The 16655-nt window shown below is 44.2% G+C and overlaps 1 protein-coding gene across 1 annotated transcript in view; it reads left to right on the top strand.

The window, feature by feature from the left end:
* The window catches only part of LOC112262212 (arf-GAP with SH3 domain, ANK repeat and PH domain-containing protein 2-like), a gene marked incomplete at its 3' end in the record, with an annotated part of 79440 nt that overhangs the window by 58740 nt on the left and 4045 nt on the right, over window positions 1–16655 (top strand). Inside the window, 8 exon segments of the mRNA XM_042330148.1 lie at window positions 4288–4337; window positions 10075–10204; window positions 10332–10417; window positions 10507–10582; window positions 10732–10818; window positions 12720–12823; window positions 13494–13563; window positions 15875–15962. Of these exon segments, the coding sequence (XP_042186082.1) occupies window positions 4288–4337; window positions 10075–10204; window positions 10332–10417; window positions 10507–10582; window positions 10732–10818; window positions 12720–12823; window positions 13494–13563; window positions 15875–15962 (691 nt within the window).

Raw genomic sequence — 16655 nt, 5'->3', positions numbered from 1 at the left:
AAATACTGAATAAAGGGTCTGAATACTTATGTAAATATGATATTTCAGATATGTTACAGTTGTGGGTGGAGTTGTGTGTACAAATCCTGGTATATAGATCTGACTCATCGATCAAATCAAATTGTATTTGTCACGTGCGACAAATCCAACAGGTGTTGTTGACCTTACAGTGAAACTCTTACTGGCTGGTCCCACGCTCCTCACGGTGACCGTCTTGCTCCAGACACCAAAACATCCACTCTACCTCATCACTCCCCTCAACTAACTCACAATACTCCTCGCTCAGTCTATCCCAATATTCCTCTTCGCTCTCAGATTCGCCCCTCGGCTTCGCCGACCAACCCGTGTGCCTCCCCCAAAATATTTTTGGGGGGGCTGCCTCTCGGGCTTCCGTCGTGGTCGTGAACTTCGGAGTCGCCGTTGATCCTCCTGCATCTGCTTCCATGGAAGGCTTTCGTCTCCTGCCATTATCTCCTCCCAAGTCCAGAATGTCTTCTCCTCCTGGCCATGCTGCTTGGTCTGTTTGTGGTGGGATCTACTGTAACGCTCGTCGAAAGGGGTAAACCAAGGCGCAGCGTGATTTGGGTTCATCATAATTTATTAGAATGTGAACCAGCAACAAAAACAATAAAGAGACAAACAAACGAACATACAGCCTTGTAGGGCTCAAAAGCAACAATACAAAAACAAGATCCCACAAACAACGGGTGGGAAAAGGCTACCTAAATATGATCCCCAATCAGAGACAACGATAGACAGCTGCCTCTGATTGGGAACCATACCAGGCCAACATAGAAATACAAAAACGAGATTACACAGAAATAATAAACTAGAACACCCCCCAGTCACACCCTGACCTACTCCACCATAGAAAATAAAGGCTTTCTGGGGTCAGGACGTGACACCCTTGTATTGGTCAGCCTGTTGTGTGCTTTGGTGTGTGTGTTCCCAAACAAGGACCAGTTGCGTTCTGAGGCGGCTGATGTTGGTGAGATTTGGAGGATGATGGAGGCAACAGGGGAAAGAGCCTCAGATCCACAAAGTCCCTTCCACCAGGTGGCTGATGAGATATGTTAGCACGGATGCCATATTGCATCTCCATCCCAAAGCCCTTGATTGGAAGTGTACTTCGCCAGACTGCCAAGAACCCTGCCCTCATCCAGGCCAAGGTGGCGAGACACAGTAGTGATGACACCATAGGCCTTGATCTCTGCACGAGGCAGGATGCTCTTGCCAAGATTCTTGGGGTCCAACATGTGCACTGCGGCGTGTATTTGCTTCAGGCAGAAGTCTTCACGCTTTTTGATGTATTTCAGAACTGCAGTATCCTCTGCTTGGAGCAACAGTGACGTGGGCAGGGCAGTACGAATTTCTTCTCTTACATCTGCAAGCAGAGTCTAAACATCAGACAGGATGGCATTGTCTCCCTCAATCCATGCAATGGCTACTGCTGTAGTTTTAGGAGTTTCAGGCTGCTTACCACTCGCTCTCTCAAAATACATCATCCAGGAGGATCCTCTTGATGAGGCTGTCTATATCGGCAGACTGTGATGTGGCCATTTCTTGGAGAGACTTCTTCCCCTCCAGAAGACTGTCAAACGTGACAACACCACCCCAACGAGTGCTGCTGGGCAGCTTCAATGTGGTGCTCTTATTCTTCTCACTTTGCTTGGTGTGTCACGCCCGTTGAATGAAGAGGACCATGGTGCAGCGTGGTGAGCGTACATATTACTTTTTTATATGACTCCGAAAAAACAATAAACAATCCAAAAAACCTTGAAGCTAAAGGCTATAGTGCCAACAAACAAAGACAACTTCCCACACAGAAAGGAGGGAAAAGGGCTACCTAAGTATGGTTCCCAATCAGAGACAATGATAGACAGCTGTCCCTGATTGAGAACCATACCCGGCCAAAACATAGAAACACAAAATCATAGAAAAAAAGCAGAATGCCCACCCCAAATCACACCCTGACCAAACCAAATAGAGACATTAAAAGGCTCTCTAGGGTCAGGGCGTGACATGGTGAGGTAGATTGCTGCTATAACTTGATGACCCTACACATACCTAACCATTTCCTTGGCTCTCTTGTAGAGTGTATCCATTGTTTTCAGTGCCATGATGTCCTTGAGGAGCAGATTCAATGCATGAACAGCACAGCCAATGGGTGTGATATGAGGGTAGGACTCCTCCACTTTAGACCAAGCAGCCTTCTTGTTTGCACAATTGTCTCTCACCAGTGCAAATACCTTCTGTGGTCTAAGGTCATTGATGACTACCTTCAGCTCATCTGCGATGTAGAGACTGGTGTGTCTGTTGTCCCTTGTGTCTGTGCTCTTGTAGAATATTGGTTGAGGGGTGGAACTTATGTAGTACATTTTTCCTTGCCCACGAACATTCGACCACCCATCAGAGATGATTGCAATACAGTCTGTTTTCTCTATGATTTGCTTGACCTTCACTTGAACTCTGCTTCCAGCAAATTAGTAGATAAAGCATGTCTGGTTGGAGGGGTGTATGCTGGGTGAAGAACATTCATAAATCTCTTCCAATACACATTGCCTGTGAGCATCAGAGGTATACCAGTTGCATACACAGCTCGAGCAAGACATTCATCAGCATTTCACTGACTACATACCTCCATTGAGTCAAAAAAACTTCTGATTCCAGGAGGACCATGAGCTGTTGCTATCGATAAGGTATCTGATTCATCATTTTTACCTCAAATAGAAATAAAGGTTGCTTGTTGTGAACGCTGAGGGAACTTTATACACTTGACCAGATGATTCTGCGTCTTCGTTGCATTCTTCACATATGATTTGGCACAGCATTTGCATTTGTACACAGCTTTTCCTTCTACATTAGCTGCAGTGAAATGTCTCCACGCATCAGATAGTGCCCGTGGCATTTTCCTGTAAGGATTAGAGAAAAAAAAAGAAAAAAAAACCCAAATACAATTCCTCCTTTTGCAAGATAAATGTTTTAAAATGAAACATGTATAGAAATGTATGCATTAACATTCCTCATGAAAGCAGGCTCCAGCAGGCTAAAACACACATGGTAGCAAAAACTAACTAGCAGAAATGGTTAACAAGTTAGAAATTATTTAAACACACTTTGCTGTAGGCTATTATTTACTAATTAACCAAAAATCATGTATGTCATATAACATATATTCACCCCACCCAGTATTGTAATCAAAACTTGCCAGAAAGCATGTAGTCCTTGGCTCAGACAGTGTAGTAGTGTGGGCTCAATAGCATCTCATTAGTGTGCAAGATATTGAGAATCAGCTGCACATGCGATGGAAGAATGCACTGTGCATGCAGAGGGTTGCAATTCCATTGAATTGTGGATAGTTTAACCAAAATATGCCACAAGACCTAGAATTGCCTTATGTGTCCCACAAAAAAAGGTTCACTGTGTCACGCCCTGACCTTAGAGAGCCTCTATTTCTCTATTTGGTTAGGTCAGGGTGTGATTTGGGTGGGCATTCTAGTTTTCTATTTCTTTGTTGGCCGGATATGGTTCCCAATCAGAGGCAGCTGTCTATCGTTGTCTCTGATTGGGAATCATACTTAGGCAGCCTGTTTTCCACCTGAGTTTGTGGGATCCTGTTTTTTGTTTTTGTTTTTTTGCACAGTTGCTGTATAGCCCTGCAGAACTGTACGTTTGGTGATCTTTTGTTGGTTTTGGGTGTTCATCTAAAATAAAGTAAGTGTACACTTTCCACGCTGCGCTTTGGTCTCATTCCGACGACGGACGTAACACACTGTTTATAAGCTAACTTTATTGATGAATTTAAGCTAAATTCCCCAAATTCCTGGGCTTAACTTCCCAGGGAAAGTTTCTGGAAATTTACTGGAAATTATCCGACTCTTTGCAACCCTATTCCTGTATTGACACTTTGCCTGTTTGATGCTTCGTCGGAGGACATAGCCGGATTTCTTATAATCTTCCGGGTTAGAGTCCCACTCCTTGAAAGCGGCAGCTCTACCCTTTAGCTCAGTGTGGATGTTGCCTGTAATCCATGGCTTCTGGTTGGGGTATGTACGTACAGTCAGTGTGGGGACGACGTCCTCGATGCACTTATTGATGCAGCCAGTGACTGATGTGGTGTACTCCTCAATGCCATCGGAAGAATCCCGGAACATATTCCAGTCTGTGCTAGCAAAACAGTCCTATAGTTTAGCATCTGCTTCATCTGATCATCATTAGTCTACATTCTGTTTCTGAATTTAAGTTCAAATGTTGACACCTGTTTTTTTTCTGCTTTTTTCTTCACAGGACCTGAAAAAGCCTTTTGATAAGGCCTGGAAAGACTACGAAACGAAAGTGTAAGGATTTTAATATTTTACTAGCAGCAATATGAAATTAGGTTCTGGCCCATTCACATTATTGGCGTAGAGTAGAAAGACAAATCAGATGGTCATTCCATAGTCTTTTGGTCCATTAGTTTGTACTATGACCATACTGTAGCAATGTGTTCAAGCATTTTGATAACCTTTTAGATATTGGAGCTATCATAATAGTTTGCATTTGACCGTATACAGTAATTGTCATTGGTGTAGTCCAATTTGATCATCAAATGCATAGGCAATATGTTGAATGAGATGCAATGTGATATTTGTGTTGTTCCTTGTCTGTGCTTGTAATAATCACCATTTCCCAACCAACCTCACCTTGTGGTCGTCAATTAATGAATACACCCTCAATAACAAATCATCCCTTCTGTACACCCCTCTATCCACACTGACGTCATTGTGATTTTGCATGCCAGCGGTATATGACATTTTATAGCACTCTGATATATTTTCCAAGTTGCAAAGGACATTCTATACTGAAAGGGTAATACATGTTCTTCTCCAACACCAGTCTGATGACGAGACAGTACTGACTTTGTACCAAGTTCAACGTTCAACCGGATGCCATGTCTTTGACCCCGTTTTATATTCCTCCATTGATGCCCCCTCCCCTCTCTGCTAGTCTGCTGTCAATGGAGGGCAGTACTATGCTTGATCGAGAACATCGTTGTCCCATCTGCTCTGATGTTCTTTGAGGTTTGCAGATCACAATCCGATCGGTTCTCACATTTCCATAATCTCTCTAATCTCTTCGTCGGCGATTTATAACGCCTTTCATATTTCACAGACACAAGCAATGAGACTCTGCCTCGAACTCTGCTCTGGCCCCAACTGCCTTAACCCTTTACCCTCATGGGAATTGTGCTATAAGTATGGGGTAAATTTAAATGTCTCTTACAGAAGGCAAATAAAAAACATATGCATAACCATGGTAGCAATTGAAAAGGAACAGTTTCAAGATTATGGGAAAATTATTAGACCAAAGGTGAGGACACAACCGCTAATTACATTGTTGATAACAAAATCAGAAAATACTCTGGATACGTTCAGTAACATGATAAGACTACTCCTGGAAAATGTGGGGTAGGTGCAACATAAGACAAACAATTACAAGGGTTTGAGTGCGAGGGACTACCTGATGTCTCCAAGTTGCCACACAACTCTCCAAAGTGTGCACAGTTCCTAAGTGATTTCAATGCACTTTTATGATTCAAAGAAGAGTCAACTATAAGGTGTTTTTTTTAACTCTCCTAGCTGTGCCTTTTATGAATTAGAGAAAGCATCATTTGAAAGCCTGTTCTATTTCCAACATGACTAGCTAAATTATAAAATACGATATTAGTGTTAGGCTTTCCCAATGCAATTCAGGGAAACAGATAATCATTTTGGTGTGCATAGAAAGGAGCCCTGAGTGCATTCAGGTGTGTGTTCCGCTGCAAATTTTCCTTCCAAATAGACAAACACAGACTCATTATGTTCATAACAACCCAGGGTATGATGCCATGTCATCTTGAAACTGTACCTCAAACACCGTGATCATAAACATTGACATTGTATATGACATGAGTTTTATGATAAGAAAATATGAAGTTCACATTTTGATTCACTGGTGTTTGGCTTTCTTATATGACATCAAAGCTGTATTTATTAGAATCCTCAACATATAATCTTTCAAAATACATAAAGTCCTCTTAATAAAGTTGCCAAATTAGCGGGGAGGGGGTGGGGGGGGGCTGACAGAATGTCTGTCAGTCAAAACCCATGCGCAGAGCCAGAGTTGTAACTTCATATAGAGCATGTTACTGTACAGCCACTGGTTTCCAATTTAGTTGTTTATCAGTGCCCAAATCTGTCATTTTCAACCTGTATACGGGTACAAGTGTATATGGTTAAACTGGTTTGCGAGCACCCTGCTGTTGTCCCTACAGTTTGAGTTCCAGTTGATCTACTATCTCTGTGTCAACCGTCTTTCATGGCTCTTGTGGCGACTGCGCTACATGTGGCTGGTTTTAGCTGTTTCTCTATTAATGTGTTAGCTTTGTAGACGTTTTATTAATGAAAGAAGTCTCATCTTGAAGTGTTTCCGTATGACAGTTTTTGACCAAAAAAGGAAGCCACACAAAATGACTGAATACAACCCAGATGACTTTGTCTGAGGCAGATACATGTTTGTGGAGCAGCATCAGGAACTGTGACTTATTTAAGTGCCTTTATTAATCAAATTGGTGTGGCAGGAGTAACTGCGTGATTAAGGTATTTTGGAACAGCAGTAGATATTAGATTAACACTCAAGGTACTAAACGATATAACCGCCATCGATAAAAAAACAGTACTGTGCAGCCATCTTCATCGACCTGGCCAAGGCTTTCAACTCTGTCAATCACCGTATTCTTATCGGCAGACTCAATAGCCTTGGTTTCTCAAATGACTTCCTCGCCTGGTTCACCAACTACTTCGCAGACAGAGTTCAGTGTGTCAAATCGGAGGGCATGTTGTCCGGACCTCTGGCAGTCTCCGTGGGGGTACCACAGGGTTCAATTCTCGGGCTGACTCTTTTCTCTGTATATATCAATGATATCGCTCCTGTCGCGGGTGATTCCCTGATCCACTTCTACACAGACGACACCATTCTATATACATCTGGCCCTTCTTTGGGCACTCCAAATCGAGCTTCAATGCCATACAACACTCCTTCCGTGGCCTCCAACTGCTCTTAAATGCTAGTAAAACCAAATGCATGCTTTTCAACCGTTCACTGCCCGCACCCGTCCGCCCTACTAGCATCACCACCCTGGACGGTTCTGACCTAGAATATGTGGACAACTACAAATACCTAGGTGTCTCGCTAGACTGTAAAAACTCCTTCCAGACTCATATTAAACATCTCCAATCCAAAATCAAATCTAGAATCGGCTTTCTATTTCGCAACAAAGCCTCCTTCACTCACGCCGCCATACTTACCCTAGTAAAACTGACTATCTTACCGATCCTCGACTTCGGCGATGTCATCTACAAAATAGTTTCCAATACTCTACTCAGCAAACTGGATGCAGTTTATCACAGTGCCATCCGTTTTGTTACCAAAGCCCTTATACCACCCACCACTGCGGCCTGTATGCTCTAGTCGGCTGGCCCTCACTACATATTCGTCGCCAGACCCTCTGGCTCCAGGTCATCTATAAGTCTATGCTAGGTAAAGCTCCACCTTATCTCACCTCACTGGTCACGATAACAACACTCACCCGTAGCACGCACTCCAGCAGGTATATCTCACTGGTCATCCCCAAAGCCAACACACCCTTTGGCCGCCTTTCCTTCCAGTTCTCTGCTGCCAGTGACTGAAACGAATTGCAAAAATCGCTGAAGCTGGAGACTTATATTTCCCTCACTAACTTTACACATCAGCTATCTGAGCAGCTAACCGATAGCTGCAGCTGTACATAGTCCATCTGTAAATAGCCCACCCAATCTACCTACCTCATCCCCATATTGTTTTTATTTACTTTTCTGCTCTTTTACACACCAGTATCTCTACTTGCACATCATCATCTGCTAATTTATCACTCCAGTGTTAATCTGCTAAATTGTAATTACTTCGCTACTATGGCCTATTTATTGCCTACCTCCTCACGCCATTTGCACACACTGTATATAGGGCTTTCTTTTTTTCTATTGTGTTTTCTATTGTGTTATTGACTGTACGCTTGTTTATTCCATGTGTAAAACTGTGTTGCTGTTTGTGTCGCACTGCTTTGCTTTATCTTGGCCAAGTTGCAGTTGTAAATAAGAACTTGTTCTCAACTAGCTTACCTGGTTAAATAAAGGTGAAATAAAATTTTAAAAATAACATTTAGGGACTGTACCAATATCGCAATATTCGTTAGTTTCGCGGCAATGTAACTTCTTTAGGAAAACAGCCGTAATGGTGGAAACAAACATAATTATGTTGTCATCCAGAGTCACATTTATTTATTTTTAAAGCTATAGCACACAATATTTTACGTACAACGTTTAAATCCAGCGAGAACTAGGAATGTGAAAAAACATCTAGCTGGAGCTCGTCTGAGCGGTTGGATGGATATGCCCTCACCCGCTATATACATAATGCTGATTGGTTTGGTTCTTGCCTCTATAGTGCTGTCTGGTTAGAATGTGATTTGAGACCCATTACTGCAACTTGTTCACTACCACACACACACCGGACACAGCTGCATTCATTTGAAGATGTTTATATACTTCTGGTTTGTCAATGGACACAGCACTTCTTCTCCCAATGGCATGTAAGGACACTCTACTCGATCTGTAGGACGCCACCCTATACAGAACCAAGTTGTTGTTTATATCGACTGATATCATCAGAAATCAAGCGACATGAATCAGAAAATGGGGCGCCACCTGACCCACTAGTTGGTCAGAAGGTTCAAATCAACGTTTCATATCGTGGTGTAGATGTACTGTAGATCGAATTGCACTCAAGAAATTTTAGCGGGCTATCCCGGGCTAAAAACACTTTTAAAAATCCATTACGTACCTTTGATGAAGGGAAAGGACATCAGAAGATCTTCTTCTAGTTTCAGTTACAGCACAATAAAAATTATCATTACCGCTTACTTGGACATTACGATATGAAACGTTGATTTTAACCTTCTGACCGACTAGTGGGTCAGGCGGCGCCCCACTGTCTGATTCATGTCGTTTGATTTCTGATGATTGTTGTCGATTATATCGACTGATTGGTTCTGTATAGGGTGAGGAAGCGGGGTCCTGGAGTGCATCCAAGCAGACTTTTTTACACAGCAGGTTTTTAAAGTACCAAAGAGTTTGATCTGCTTAATATTTGTTTTTTGCCATGGGAAAAATATTGTGATACCTGTATCATCACAGCCCTAATCAAATCAAATTGTATTTGTCACATGTGCCAAATAGAACAGGTGTAGACCTTAACGTGAAATACTTACTTACAAGCCCTTAACCAACAATGCAGTTTTAATAAAATAGTGTTAAAATATTTACTAAATAAACTTAAGTAACACAATAAAATAGCAATTATGAAGCTATATACATGGGGTACCGGTATAAAATGTGTGGGTACAGGTTAGTCGAGGTAATTTGTACATTACGGCTGTATTAACATTGTGGTTACGCAGCCTTACAGGAGCAGACCACAGCGCTGGCTCATGCATTCACACCACTTTGCCATCAGCTTGATGCCCCCCTCTCTGTCTGTCTGTTTTGATATGATCTGTTTTTCATTTTGTTTCTTGGTTCTGATTCGTTTGGAATGGCCTTGTTGTGTCTGTGTCTTGATGCTTCCAAATGATCCAACCTGTTGACTGACTGCAGTCAGAGGTGCCAAAAACGGATGAGTCATTAACGTTGGTTTAGTGATGGACCACGGTGATGAGGGCCTAACACCCGTAACAAAATGCATGAGTGAGAGGCCGTCTGCTCTCAAACCTGAAGGAAAACCAGCATCACTTGAGTCTCACTAAGCTTCTTTATGGGAGGAGCTACATGTTGCATCTTTTTATTGGGGAATAGGCTAAGCTAGTTAGTAAATGGAAAAGAATGCTCTGTTGCATGGAATGGTCCCCCCCGAGCTCCCCCATCCCTCTGTATATTTCCTGTTTGGTGTACTGTCCACTTGTGTTAGTTTCCATGGTTGGGAATGCCACACTTTGACCCCGAATGATGTAACTTCCTGTCTTAGCACTAAGATCGAGAAGGAGAAGAAGGAGCATGCGCGGCAGCACGGCATGATCCGCACTGAGATCAGCGGGGCAGAGATAGCAGAGGAGATGGAGAAGGAGAGGAGGTTCTTCCAGCTCCAGATGTGTGAGGTGGGTAAGGAAAGTGGTGGAGCTCAGGCCTGGGTTGTCAGATTGGTGGAGCTCAGGCCTGGGTTGCCAGATTGAGTCCAGAGATGTAGTGGAGGGTTTGCTGACATTGTGAAATTCTGTCTCGCAGTATCTTCTTAAAGTGAATGAGATCAAGATCAAGAAAGGGGTGGACCTACTCCAGAATCTCATCAAATATTTCCATGCACAGTGCAAGTAAGCCCTGAAGTCATTGAAAGTTTGCATTTGACCAAATGCTCACCTCGTGGGGAAAACGGCTGATGTAGATTTGTCTCTCTCTTTAGTTTCTTTCAGGATGGGCTGAAAGCAGTAGACAACCTCAAACCCTCCATAGAGAAGCTAGCCACAGACTTACACACGGTGAGTTCCTCAAGACTACTGTTGACATCTTTATGGGTATGTAAGAACTTGCCTTTCCTGTTGAATTCCTCAAAAGTATTCTGTGTGACTTTGTATGACACCTGTGACATTTGTATGAGCTGTCTATGACCTTGCTGTGACCTCTCCAGATAAAGCAGGCCCAGGACGAGGAGAGGAAGCAACTCACTCAGCTACGGGACGTCCTCAAGTCAGCGCTGCAGGTGGAGCAGAAGGAGGTAACACCCATAGACTTAGACAGCTCTAGGGCCTATAGCCTGGTTTAGCATGGGCAACGCCACTGAGGACTTTCACCATTTTGAAGTAGTCAACTGTGTGTGACTTCCTATGGGTTAAGGAAGGATCACATAATTCCATCCAGGTCATCAAAAGAGATCAGCCAATCAATTATACTCCAATTATGTTCCCTCAAAGCTGCGAGCGCACAGTAGCCCGAGGCTGCCGCGCAGAAATCAGCCCCCAAAGAAATGCACGAGATTATACTCAACTTTCGAGAGCAGTGGTCACCAACCGGTTGATCGCGATCGACTGGTCACTCTCCGAGGCATTCATAGCGATGATAAAGCATTGTGTTTCTATTGATTTTTTTATTCGCCCCTTGCTGTTGGCGGTAGGTGCATCCGATTCAGCTGCCCTGCTCGCCGGGTAGGCAAACTGTGGCCATTTTGAGGGAACATTGCTCCTGAGAAAACCTTCCATAGCTACAGGTGGCTATAAATACACACCGTGGCTTTATACCTGTTCAGACAACAGACTCCTGGTGGCAGTATGCACCATATCTGTTTGTTTACTGACTCATAGAAGTAGTAGAAGAAGAATTGGACTGCTTCAAAATGGAGAAAGCATCTGCCCATGCCGCTGTCACAGATACAAAGGAAACCCCTCTATCAACCTTTAATGGTTACACCCACCAATGACACACATACAGTACACACACACACACGGCAACACTCTACTGGCCTAGTCTTTTCACTGTCACAAGCCCAAGCCCTCTTCTGGCCGAGTCTTTTCACTGTCACAAGGCCAAGCCCTCTTCTGGCCGAGTCTTTTCACTGTCCCAAGCCCTCTTCTGGCCGAGTCTTTTCACTGTCACAAGCCCTCTTCTGGCCGAGTCTTTTCACTGTCACAAGCCCAAGCCCTCTTCTGGACGAGTCTTTTCACTGTCACAAGCCCAAGTTAGACATCCACTAATATAGCTGTCTGTATCTCATCTAGGGATGCATTTAGGTGTTCAAAACAATGATGTACATAACCAAAGCCCCCTTCACTCCCTGTCAACTTTAGCAAGCTCATTTGAAAGAAACCCATTAATGGTATATGGTGCACTCTTACGATGTGCTTAATACTGTCTTTTACCGGATGCTTTTATCCAAAGTGACTTTTAGTTACCACATGTACTTGTGTACTTCCTGGCTCTAGCTATTATGTGGAGAATTAGGCTACTGTCTGTTTTATCAGTCTGTTCTGTTCTTTACTTCACTGCTTCCGCCTCTTTGTGAACCAAGTCTAGGAGAGTAAGTTTATCTTCTGCACCTCATTTCTGTGCTTGTCTATCTGGTTGTGGTGTTTTGTCAAGCATTTTAAATAGAGAGAGTTGGTGGTGGGGGGGGGGTGAAAAGCAAAGGTTCTCTCTGTACTTATGAAATAGTTGTTTTCCTTTTAAATTGTTGACGACTGTAACACTACATTCAGAACCCTAAAGACGTTCTTTTAGAATATCTTCCAAAGGTCTTTGCCTTGGCCCCTCTCAGCTCTGTGACGATGTGATGTCACTAGTGCATGACCCCAGGGCTCTGCTTGTCTTATGTACATAGTGTAGCAGTATCTCAATAGTCTAAAGATGCTCCCCTTCCTTGTCTCCTCTCTTCACCTGCACTAAAAGCAGTGGATGGGTGAAAGCACATGCCGCAGCCAGCATCCCGAGCCGTCATATTCTCCTATCCTGTAATTTTCAGATTAGAGCTGACAAAGAAAAGGTACCAGGAGAGGAAGCCACTGTAGACAATTGAGATGCACCCCACCCAAACTCACTGGCTGAGGTGTCTTGTGCCCACTGTACATAGATCCTTATATGTGTGTGCGTGTGTGTGTGTGTGCGTGTGCGCCGGTATTGTTGAAGGAGTCCCAGGTGAGACAGAGCGCCACCTACAGTTTGCACCAGCCTCAGGGCAACAAGGAGCATGGTACCGAGCGCTGTGGGAACCTCTACAAGAAGAGTGACGGGTCAGTTTCTCGTTTTCTTCTGTTAAACGTGTAGCATCTTAAAACATTAAAAGAACCAAATGTAAGGTCAGACCGAAAAAAACAAACACACACAAAGTTCTCTCAGGTAATTAGTGGCGAACGTGTATAAAGATGGTAGAATTCAGATATGATGTCATAGTTTAAAAACTCAGTGGATAGTATTAAAACAATGGCGTGCAATATGGTTGTGTGCCAATAAATCCGTTTTTCAAATTGCCCGGCGTCTTGAAGCAAAAATGTTGATCATGTATATACTCTGCTCATGACCATACACGAAAATAGTAACAGAGAGCAATGTACAATACATCAAACTTAACAAAACAAGGAATTTGTGGTAAGTTTATGGGGGCCGCCATCTTTATGGACCTATCTTATTGCTGATACAGCATGTAAGGAAATCCATATTCCATGTTATTTTTATGGTTGAGCTTCTCCCTGGAGACATGAATACACTGCCCAGACTGTACCCCATTACTTATGCATGCACATATTAATGAGCACTGGTGTGGTTGACGTTAATAATTCATTAGCCATGTCTGTTCAGTTACAGTGTGGATTCATGTCGAGTTTAGTGTGTCACACTGGCACTGGGGTGTTATGTCGGTGTGTCACAATATGTCGTGTGCCCCCCCCCTCCCCACCTCCCTAGGTTAAGGAAAGTGTGGCAGAAGAGAAAGTGTTCAGTAAAGAACGGATACCTTACCATATCACATGGGACGGTGAGTAATGTGCCGACGAGCACGGACACGCACACTGACACATACGCACACACAGAGGGCAAGACAACCTAGTCCTAGCCAGTTAGCATTCATTTAAAGTAGGCTAACGGCACTAGCCTGTTCTCTTAATCGAGATGAAGCACTCCATCTCACTCATTCTGTCGAACCAGACTGTTCACTGGTTGTCAAACATCTCAGGCATCAGACATGGCCAAAATGGAGCACGTTGGGTTCATTTAGCTAAAATTGTGGTAGCTTTAGTATTAGAATCACTCGAACACCTCAAAGAATGTTATACACTACATGACCAAAAGTATGTGGACACCTGTCGAACATCTCATTCCAAAATCATGGGCATTAATATGGAGTTGGTCCCCCCTTTGCTGCTATAACAGCCTCCACTCCTCACTTTCCACTAGATGTTGGAACATTGCTGCAGGGACTTGCTTCCATTCAGCCACAAGTGCATTAGTCAGGTTAGGCGATAGGGCCTTGCTCGCAGTCAGCGTTCCAATTCATCCCAATGGTGTCCAATGGGGTTTAGGTCAGGGCTCTGTGCAGGCCAGTCAAGTTCTTCCATACTGATCTCAACAAACCATTTCTGTATGGACCTCGCTTTGTGCACGAGGCATTGTCAAGCTGAAACAGGAAGGGGCTTGTAGAATGTGATTGTATGCTGTAGCGTTAAGATTTCCCTTCACTGGACCTAAGGGGCCTAGCCCGAACCATGAAAAACAGCCCCAGACCATTATTCCTCCTCCACCAAACTTTACCGTTGGCACTATGCATTGGGGCAGGTAGCGTTCTCCTGGCATCCGCCAATCCCAGATTCCTCTGTTGGACTGCCAGATGGTGAAGCGTGATTCATCACTCCAGAAAACGTCCACAGGCGGCAAGCTTTACACCACTCCAGCCAACACATTGCGCATGGTGATCTTAGGCTTGTGTGCGGTTGCTCGTGGCCTACCACTTCGCAGCTGAGCCATTGTTTCTCCTAGATGTTTCCACTTCACAATAACAGCACTTACAGTTGACCGGGGCAGCTCTAGCAGGGCAGAAATTTGACACACTAACTTGTTGGAAAGGTGGCATCCTATGACAGTGCCACGTTGAAAGTCGCTGAGCTTTTCAGTAAGGCCATTCTACTGCCAATGTTTGTCTGTGGAGATTGCATGGCTGTGTGCTCAACTTTACATACCTGTCATCAACGGGTGTGGCAGAAATAGCCAAATCCACTAATTTGAAGAGGTGTCCATATACTTTTGTATATTTAGTGTATATATCCTGTATGCATCCCAAATCGCACCCTATTCCCTAGATAGTGCCCTACTATTGACCAGGGCTCTGGTGCCGTTTGGGACACAGGCCTTGTGTCAGGCTAGCCCACTGAGTGACTTTACAAGCACCAGGGACTCACCGGTCTATTGATTTCCTCTACTCTGCTTTCGCTAAAGCAGGCTCTACTTCACTCCATTACCCTAGATTTACTCTCTCTCTCGCTGTCTCTCTCACTTCATCGCTGTCTTAAGTCATCTTCCTCTCGCTCTCTCGCTCTCTGTCTCTCTCTATCTCTCTCTCCCTCTTTCAAAAGGCACACATACACAAACACGCCAGGTTGAGGGAGGGGAAGGAATCAGGGTTGGTTTTGAAGCACCCTGAGCACAAACCGTGGCCTGGTTTCGTCCACCACTGCAGAGCACCACAGTCAGCAGACAGGCCCATGCTAACAGACCTTAACACAGGGGGAAATATTCCTTATGAAAACATCATAAGAGAGCCTCAATGTTATGTTCTAATAACTAAGGGGGAAGAGTAATGTAGTGTTATGTTGTAATGACTGAGGCAGAGGTAGTGTTATGTTGTAATGACTGAGGGGGAGGTAGTGTTATGTTGTAATGACTGAGGGGGAGGTAGTGTTATGTTGTAATGACTGAGGGGGAGGTAGTGTTATGTTGTCATGACTGAGGGGGAGGTAGTGTTATGTTGTAATGACTGAGGGGGAATGTCGCAGTGCTGTGCTAATTCACAGGTAGACCTGTATGTGATTGCGATGCATTTTTAGGGGTCATAATATGTTTACTTTCATAGTTTATGATTTATAATGTGAGTCCATGTAGGCTAAATGGATTAATTGGGTAAATTGACACTGGGTGAAGCTTTGTAACATTGCTAGTCCTAACAGGTATTTTTGGTGTGGCAGGGTGTAGTTTCCTTCATGCTTTCTGTTTGCTGATGTGCTGATGTTCTTCTTTCCTGTCCTCCTCCTCCTCCTCTCTCTCGCTCTCTCTCCTCCCCCCTCCTTCCCCTTCAGACAAACCGACCGCCGGCAAAACTCAACCTCCTCACCTGCCAGGTGAAACACAACCCAGAGGAGAAGAAGAGCTTTGACCTCATCTCACGTAGGTTTACTCTGCCTTTTACCCCCTCTATTCCCTCTGTGTGTTATAGGAATACCACTACAAATGGACCCTGCTGGGTTCTCACAGGGCCTACCCTGCACACTGCGGTACCACACCTTGTGTTCTCACAGGGCCTGCCCTGCACACTGCGGTACCACACCTTGTGTTCTCACAGGGCCTGCCCTGCACACTGCGGTACCAAACCTTGTGTTCTCACAGGGCCTGCCCTGCACACTGCGGTACCACACCTTGTGTTCTCACAGGGCCTGCCCTGCACACTGCGGTACCAAACCTTGTGTTCTCACAGGGCCTGCCCTGCACACTGCGGTACCAAACCTTGTGTTCTCACAGGGCCTGCCCTGCACACTGCTATACCTCAACTTGCATTCTCAGAGGGCCTGGCCTGCGCCTCATCGGCTGTGATTTGGAGTCCCATAGGGCGGCGCACAATTGGCCCAGTGTCGTCCAGGTTTGGCCAGTGTAGGCCGTCATTGTAAATAAGAATTTATTCTTAACTGACTTGCCAAATAAAATAAAGGTTCAAATAAAATATATATATATATTAAATTTGTAAATCTGATAAAGGAAATGCTGGCTTATAGACATGGCAGAACAAGACCGGATGCTTTGTTGGGAAGAATGACAGTGCTCGTTATTGAGTAGAGAGAAATCTACTGCAGAAAAACAAGTGCA

This window comes from Oncorhynchus tshawytscha, linkage group LG11 (genome assembly GCF_018296145.1).
Source record: "Oncorhynchus tshawytscha isolate Ot180627B linkage group LG11, Otsh_v2.0, whole genome shotgun sequence".
NCBI lineage: Eukaryota > Metazoa > Chordata > Actinopteri > Salmoniformes > Salmonidae > Oncorhynchus > Oncorhynchus tshawytscha.
Note: the sequence above shows the minus strand (reverse complement) of the source record. Positions and strands in the feature narration are given on the sequence as shown.